Below are 9,197 nucleotides of genomic sequence, written 5' to 3' on the forward strand. Positions count from 1 at the left end.
AATTAAGAAATAAACATATATATATATATATATATATATATATATATATATTATAGGTTTTGCTTGAAATCAGAAGAGAAGAAGATGGTTTGGACATAATAACATAGTGTCTTAGAATAATAAAAGAGTAAAATTGTCATTAAAAAATATTTTTTAACTTTTAATTTAATATCAAATAGTAAGGACAAATTTGTCATTTTAAGTCCAGTTATTGGGTCCGTTATGGATATTGGGGTAAAATGATGGGTTTTGTTAGTCTAGGGACCTATTTAATTTTGTTGGGGGTTTTATGAACAATTTTAAAAGTAGATGGGGGTTTTATAATTTTAACCAAAATTTACACACTTAAAAAAACTTGAAGATGGACATCAGCCATCTTCAGACGAGTTACACCAAAATTTTACAAAGCACATCTCCACACCCAATTCCCATCCAAAACCCTTTATAAATTTTGTCATTTGGAAATTTTGAAATAAGCAGAAGAGAAAGATACATTTGAATACTTAGCGAAAGAAGAAGAGACATTTGAAAATTTTAGTCCAGAGGGTTCATTTTAAAACATCAATTGCTGAAAAGGTTTTGTGAAATAAACCCAAATTTTCAAACGATAGAAGGGATATCTATCCTGTTTTGTTTCAAGTACTTTTGCTAAAACAACCGATATCCTTTCTTTTTCTTCTCTTTGAAAAAGCAGAAGCTATGAAACGTTCGCAAAGAACAAGGGATAACGTGAAGTCTTGTTTGCCACAACAATCCTCTCGTCATTGCAATGAGACCTTCCAAAAAGTGACAACAAAATATCTTCATTGGCACTTTTCAAAACAAAAGTTTCTTCACATACAATATACTAACATAATAATTATTCATCAATTTGATGCCTGAATTTTTCCATTCCTTATTGGACACACAATTTGGAAATTTCATTTTCCCCACCATCAATTGATTCATGTTGCTCACTTTTAGCATCGAAATTCTTGTTACCATATTCTTCTGTTGCCGTATTGAATTCCCTTTATGTTTCTGCCCACTTGCGCAACAGAATTGATATTTTCACACCCTTAATTTCATTTTCAACTACAATAGATAAAGCAATAGGATCTTTCTCACAATAAACCTTTTGAGAATCACTAGTTACTTCTACAAAATTATTATGATTCTTTATATCACTGGCTTTATTGGAAAATTACTGCTTAGGTTTGTTGACAGATGGACACTCTTTCCTACAATTCAGATACTCTTGACACATAATTTCCTCATAATTTGTGGTAGAAATTTAGCCATTAACAATCTTTTCATCTTTTACCATGACCGCACAGGTTAATTTCCTTGCCTCCTCCAATTAATCTATGTTTGTTCCCACCAAGCTGAAATACATCCTTTAAATCTATAGGCAACAAGCTAAACTTTTTTTTGTTCTTGAGTATATCAGAATACTCCAAAAAATCTTTAACTTCTTCAAGCTAGTCCAAAACATTTTCAATAACAATACTTTCATAGAAAGTTAGTAGATCTAGTTTTACCTGAAATTCACGATTGTCTGGATATTTATGATTTTTTTGCTACCTCAATCATTAAATCCAAACTCTTCATCATTTAGATGATCAACAAAATAATCCGCATAGGCTAGAGGCATACGAGGATATACGGAAACATACCGATTGTGAGACACATCATCAACGCGATCCTAAACTCAACCAAGAACTTGTTGCCATCAATCTCAAAACATGTTGCTACAAATCCAAGAGGCCTTCACTCTACGGTCATCGTCACTAGAGCGGTGGCTACCAAAATGATCAATCACCATCAGACTAGTGTAAGGCAAGGCTCTCATACCTAGTGACAAAGTGGAAGCGATGAAACGTTCACAAAGGAACAAGGAGTAACCTTGAAATCACAAAGTTGTAACTTTGAATCCACAAAGTCGAAGAAATTTTATAGAGAAATATGATTGGATTGATAATTGAATAAACAATTTGCAAATTAAGCAATACGTGTATCATAAAGAAATCCCTAAAACTGTAAAGGAAACTAATAGCATAACAAAACTTAATTAATAGCTAAAGGAAACTAACACTAAGAATAAAATTATGCCTAAAATAAATATTTCTCTAAAAATTCCAAATAAAATAGAATAAGAAACCTAATAAATAAGAACCACTAAATTTAAAATTTTAGATAAATCCAAATTTTTGTTTAGGCATCGAACAAATATAATGAAATAATCAATAAGCCTCTTGTAAGACAAGAAAATGTAATTTTGGAGCCCTATATGAAAGTTTTCAGCCGAAAAATGACATGATTGACCTACTACTTAAATCTAGTGGTTTTGCTCGATGGTTCATTTCCACCCAAAAACGCTCATTTGGGTTGAAAACGAAATCATTGAACTAACTGATGCATCACTCTCTCTCCTCACTAATTTCTCTCTCTCTCTCTCTCTCTATATATATATATATATAGCAATTTGATGGTATCAAGGTAAAGAACACAAACAAATATGATACTATCAAATTGTTATATGGTAAGAGGTAACGGCGTGTCTATTGGCCTAGTCACACTTGCCCTTGAAATTCACTGACTCTTCCGGACACTTTGTGGTAATTTCAACACTGGAGGGAAAAATGAGGAGGAGGAAGCAGCCTCAGCCGAAGAAAGATAACTCTGCCATTGCCGCAGTGTCGAGCATCGAAAAGAGGCTAAGACAGGTGTTCATGGAGGAGTTGAAGAGCGCATTCAGGATGTTGCCCGAGTCTCGGAGGTCGGTTATGACAAGATTGTAATAGGGCTTAGTCTTGGACCTAGATGTCTTCGCATTAACTCGTAGGAAAATGTGTGATACCCATCTTTTAATTTTTGAAAATTTAAACACGTGTCTGAATTTAATTGGACCACGTCAGCTTAGTGGACAAAGTTTGTCCACCTAAGGCAAGACCATAGCATTGTCTTTTCGAAAATAGAAACGCAATCCCCAAAAAAAAAAAAAAAATACTTGCCCCTTCACCCGTTAGGAAGAATCTCCTACATGCGGCAAACTAACACTGATAAAATGACACATTGCCCATTTTGAGTTTTAAATAATACAAAGAAAAAAAAAAAAAAAAAAAAAAGTTAGGAAATTTTTTACTTTTTTTCTTTAAATTTTTTAAATTAAAAAAATGACACATGTCATCTTGTGATTGTGACACATCAGTGGAGGAAAGTATTGTTGAACAAGAAATATCAAATGTTGTGTCTCATATTTCTTTTTCTTTTTGCTTTTCTAAACGCGTTAAGGATTTATTTAATTTTTTTGTTGTTGTTGTTTGGTAGATTGTATGCAAACTCACGGGATATTTGTTTAGGAATGTGATTAATATCTATTTATCCTGGGCTCTACTGAACGATTTTGGGGGTACAGTTCAGGAAACTTAATTGACTTATCTTTCATAACTGATTCGCATCTGGAAACTGGAAAGAAAATAAAAATAAAAGGTTGTGCACTGGCTATGATTTTTTCCTATTAGTTTTCATCAAACACGACCTCAATTTATTAATAAGCAAAATGTATGATTCAAAGATGCATTCCACGTGGATCTAAATAAAATTAGTGCAAATTTTCTGAAACTTATATGGTGAATCCAATTCCCTTGTACCGGTCATTTACTCCAATATTCTACAAATATGTATGCTCTGATTGTACATATACTTCACGTTTTCATGACTCAAACATAAGGTTGCATGTTGTAGTTATAGGTTAGAAGCTAATACAAGAAAAAGTTAAGCCAAAATTATGCATTGCCTCTAATTAAAAGTGTGTTGGATTAAGTAGGAAAGGAAGATATTTCCTTGCATAGTTGAACTGTAACCAGAGGATGTCTCCTAAATAAATTTTTCACCATGCAGAATAATCAGTTCAATTTTCTCATGGGAATTATGATTTTTATATGACAAATATTTATATTGTGTCACAGAAAAGATTGATTTAGAACTCATATGAAGAGAGAATAATAGGCAATGGTGACCGAATACGGCGATCATCATTTATCAGATGAAGTGACAATTGAGATTCTCTCAATGCTGCCAGTGAAATCACTCATACGGTACAAGTGTGTTTGCAAAAAGTGGTATTGTCTCATTCAAAACTCATATTTTCATGCAAAGCACCACCAACACCACAACCATAGAGCACGACTCCTTGTTCTTCACTATAACAACACCACAGATAAATATGCTTTCGCCCTATTCCCTGATGAAACTCTTGCAAGCAAACCATTTATTTATAACGATATGAATGATCTTCAGATGCCAGGATATCCTGGTGTTTTTGGTCCCTTTAATGGCATACTTGGTCTTTGGGTAACAGATCGCCTAGCTCTATGGAATCCTGCTACAAGAGAATTCAAGCCACTCCAGGTCCCTAAACCCAATCTTCCAACTGATTACAGCGCCTATTGTGATTTCTTTGGGTTTGGATTGGATCCTGTAACCAACTACTACAAGGTTGTTTGGATTCGGTACTTTAAAAATGAGGAATATGACAATCCTTACGACCCTATTATTGTTTCAGTGTATAATCTATGCACTGATATTTGGAGACTCTTTGAATTAGATTTTTCTCAATGTGACTTCCTACATGAGTCTTTGTGTAACACATACATGAATGGAATTTATCATTGGTTGACCACTAACAAGGGCAAAATATATAAAATCCTTACATTTGATATGAGTAATGAGATTTTTCGTAATATAAAAGCACCGCCAGATATTCCCGAATCACAATGTGGTTATCTTGCCATGTACCTTGATTCTATTGCTTTGTTACTTTATGAAGAAGATGCATTTGAGAAACATTTTGACATTTGGGTAAAGAAGGATGAGGAGTGTTGGACCAAAGAGTTTACTATCGGACCCATTTCAGATGTCACTAGGCCACTTGGTTTCTGGAAGTATAATGAGCTCTTTGTAGAGCTAAAAACTTCAAATCTGGTTTTGTATGAATCTGAAACTCAAGAAATTAAGGATCTTGGACCTCGTGGACAGGATTATTGCCTTTCAGTCTTTATTTACAAAGAGAGTTTAGTGTCAGTCAGGGGAACAAATGAAGGTCAGGAAGTGGGTAATGCTTCTGATATGGTTCAAGTTCAAGACTTATTCAAATATCCTCCTATTTTCATATGGGGATGTCAAACAGTTGAAGAAATTCAGTCTCTTATAAATGTTTAGTTAATGTATATTGAATTTTCTTTTATTGCAACTTTTTTTTTTTTTTCTTGGTGGTGCAGTTGTGTTGCTTCTTGCTGCAATTTGTTTCATGCACATTCAGATATACTGTGCCAAAGTGTGATTTCATGTTACTTGTTTTTCTTGCACGGTTTACATATATAGTCTGTGTGAACATGCTATAGTGTCTGAGTAACTGTTAGCAATTCATAACAGTTTCAGAGTCTTGTGATAGCTAAGAAAAAAGTACTTTCTTTGTATTCCATTACCATTACATTCATTTAAATAACCACACAATTATCATTACAATGGCACATGATAGAATCCTAACATGAAAATAACAAAATAACTAGTTTCATGCTTCATAGTCCGGCTAATTCCTACAGATAGTGCACCCACAAAGTTAATACTCTTATCAATAGACAAAGGTTCCACTTTCAAATTCCTTTCCACATTTCTCATAGCAACTTGAGCTCTCAAAAATGACATGGTCCTCGTAGACTTCTCTTTCCACACGGTTTCAGTTATCTTTGAGCTTCATTGTGCTCACGATCTACCCATCTCATGAACTCACAAGACCTAATATGATAACTTTCACATCCATAGAACCTTTGCCCTAGATTATCAATTGTCATTACTCTTTTAAAAGGAAATTTCACCCCACAATAGCAATACAAATCTTCATTCATTCTACCACGATGTGATACATTATTTAAGTTTCTTGAGGTCGTAGATGGTGATAAGTGCATAAAACTTACTATTTTATATTAAAAAATAAATATTTAATTAATCTTTTTTATTATATAAATGTTCGATCTTATCCATACTTTCTGTGTTATAGGGGCTGATTTCGGAATGAGAAGAAAAAAGAAAAATTGTAATTAGAGTGATGAAGTGATTTGCTTATGGGAGGAAAATTGACAGAAATAAAAGAAATTTGTTTATATAGATCTGCGGTGGTGGATTCTCATTGAGATTTTTTCATCACTTGATTAAAAGTTGCTTAGTCTTATTGTCTTTTGTTTTTAGTTTCATTATTCAAGAATCAAACAATTGTTTTAAAATTTTGTTTTCCATCCCTTTAATTGATGTTTTAAGTTCAAGTTGCACCAGAAATCTCATCTTGAATGTGTGTTTGACCCTACTCAATGCTATACCATTTTTATTAAGTGTTTGCAGGTTTTCATTATTATCTTTGTACGAGGTGTAGAGAACTAATGACAAAATATTTAGAGGTCTACGTTCGCCAGATGGCACCATCTTCCTACAACAATTTTGTTAACTTAATAAATAATTGTTCCCTATATTGCTAGGAAAAACAAAAACAAAAACAGATTTACAGGGAAAAAAAAAAATTATAAAAAATGGGTGTAAAAAAATTAGTAACAATATGCACATGAACATATATATGGTTCTGCAATAATGATATATATATATATATATATATATATATATATATATATATATATTATCATAAATGATCTTTTGCTCACCGTTGAGCAAGAAATTCACCATGCATGATGATCGTTGGATGTGATTGTTATCTTATTTTGGTAACTACCTTTTTAACATTTAATGGTTACCATGTATGGTGCGGATGAATTTCTTGCTCACCGGTGAGCAATTGATCATTACTCTATATATTATAATACAACTTACCATAATAAAATACAGAAATATAAATATTTTTAAATATTTAAACCAGCCAACCTTGGAGAGAAAACAGAGAGCAGATGCAAATGGAGAGAGGAGAGCAGCAATGGATTTGATTCGAACAAAGGGGATGCAAAAGCTTTTTTTTATAGGAAGATTGGGTATAGTGATCATTTTGAAACGTAGTTCAGGATTAAGCAAAAAGAATTAGTTAAGTGTGTGAAAAATAGAGTTACGCGTGGGTGCGAAAACTGTTAGTTGATTTTAATTGTGATTAACTCATTTAATGACTTATATTTGATTATTAGGTCAAATTGCTCAATTTATGATTGATTAAATTGTATAATCAATTAAACATTCACAATCATAAATATAAATATTTAAAAGTAAAGCAAGTTAAGTTTAGAGAGATTGCATCAGGATTTTTAGCAAGGAAACCACAGTTGATAAAATACGTCAACTGGTTGCATGGAAAAAAATATCATGGACTATTCAGTCCAAAGTAAACCGATCCACTATATATGTTTGAAATAAAGTACACCGAACTTTGACTCAAGCTCACACACTATCATTCTACCAAACACCAATTGCTGACAATCCTCTGGCTTTGCGACTCCTCGTCTAATAGCAACTTGACTTTAGACTTATGCTTAATATTTGTAGAAAAGTAGTAGGTAGATCAAACAACACTCTTCGATGCTCCAACCTTTTCAAAGTGTGATCACTTTTACTTTTGTTCTTTAAGATCTAAACTCGATGTAGAAGAATTAAATCTTGTTCTTTATACGGAATCTCTAAATCTTCAATATAACTCCAATTTCGATAAGATAGAAAACAACACCACTAAATCACTCATGAATATATGTGTATGCTCTCATAAATAAATTCAAAATAATTAGATTCGATTTTTTGAATTTTCTCTCTCTAAAAGGCTTTCTCAAAATATGTAATTGATGTTCCCTAAAGTCATAAATAAACCTAGATGACTAATGAGGTTTATATAGAGTTTAAAATGTCCTAATCCATCTAAAAATATGAAAAATTTCGTACATAGGACCTGGAAAGAACTTGGGATAAAAAATGAAACAATTAAAACAGGAAACTGAAAGTTCAAATGCTGTCAGGACTCTTGGTACCGGTTCCCAAACTTGGTACCGGTTCAAGAACGTCAGAAACCTTTTTCGACGCACTTTGGCTACCGATTCCCAACTAAGGTACCGGTTCAAGGTTAGCACTGACCAAACCTGTTGTGGACCAAGGTTTGCTACCGGTTCAAGGATTCTCCTGCCAGTTCCAATGGACAGAAAGGTATTTTCTGTTTCCTTCAACCTTCTAAAACTCTCAAAGTGTTCTCACTCACTCACATACTTTCCTAAAGCATTGTTCTCATCATCTTGGAACGTAGCAACCCATGAACACTTGAATTTCTTCAAATCTGCATCCGATCTTTAATCTTTGAATTTTAGAACTGAAAAATTACAACTCGATTGGACTTGTTTTGACAACGAAATTAGCCAATTGTTAATATATCTCACAATCTCCCCTTTTGGCAATTTCATGACAAAACCCTAACAATAATTCAGCAATCTACCCAAGCAAGAAAGTAAATTACAACGATTGTCAAAGGAAATAAAACCGCGGAAATTTCTTGAATCTCATGAAGCTTTAACACATGTAATCTGTACAATCTATACATTAGCTCAAACACAACTACACGTGAAGCTTAAACAAGGAAATGAACATAAGCATAAAATAGTCATGCTAATAATGCCTGAATATCAATGCAATGAATAATGGTTCTCCCACTTAATGCTTCTCCCCCTTAATGCAAAAAGTATCTCTTCTCCTGAATGATAAGTATCGCAACTCTCTCCCCTTTTTTGTCACAAATTAACAAGGGTCTCAATGATGAAATAGCCTAGAAGTAGGAAGCAACCAATCATATAAATCTTGTAAATTGAAACCAATGAGAATATAGACTTCACAAGATTATATATATCAACAAAAATAATCAAGATCAATTTAATGAAGTTCCACAAACTTAGTAAGTGTAGTAAAATCACCACCAAGTTTTAAAAACATATGATCTGTTAATTGTTCAGATTTCAGATAATAAATCAATAATATCACATATCTTTAGAAATCAAACAATCAACATGAAGACTCTTTTTTTTTTTTTTTTTTTTTAATCTCTCTTTGTGCTCCATTTTTCTTTTTGCACATTGGCAGCTTTCACACTTATGGGCAGCTCTTTCCCTTATTCCCATTTGTTTCGAGTCAAAGTAGCTTTCAGACAAATCCCAAAGGTAGCTTTTTCCATCTCACCTTTTTCAAAGCAGCAAATA

General features: G+C 32.9%; 1 protein-coding gene across 1 annotated transcript; it reads left to right on the forward strand.

Annotated features, from left to right (window-relative positions):
- Positions 1-3,993: 3,993 nt before the first annotated feature.
- On the forward strand, positions 3,994-5,202 carry LOC132316159 (F-box/kelch-repeat protein At3g23880-like). The gene has a single exon (XM_059814670.1). The coding sequence runs from the start codon at positions 3,994-3,996 to the stop codon at positions 5,200-5,202; it is 1,209 nt and encodes a 402-aa protein (XP_059670653.1).
- Positions 5,203-9,197: the final 3,995 nt, after the last annotated feature.

This window comes from Cornus florida, unplaced genomic scaffold, assembly GCF_030987335.1.
Source record: "Cornus florida cultivar Cherokee Brave unplaced genomic scaffold, ASM3098733v1 CherokeeBrave_3.0.0_Hap2_Chr07, whole genome shotgun sequence".
Taxonomy (NCBI): domain Eukaryota; kingdom Viridiplantae; phylum Streptophyta; class Magnoliopsida; order Cornales; family Cornaceae; genus Cornus; species Cornus florida.

Coding starts and splice junctions, on each gene's coding strand:
- LOC132316159 (XM_059814670.1), top strand. CDS start 3,994: ATGGTGACCGAATACGGCGATCATCATTTATCAGATGAAGTGACAATT.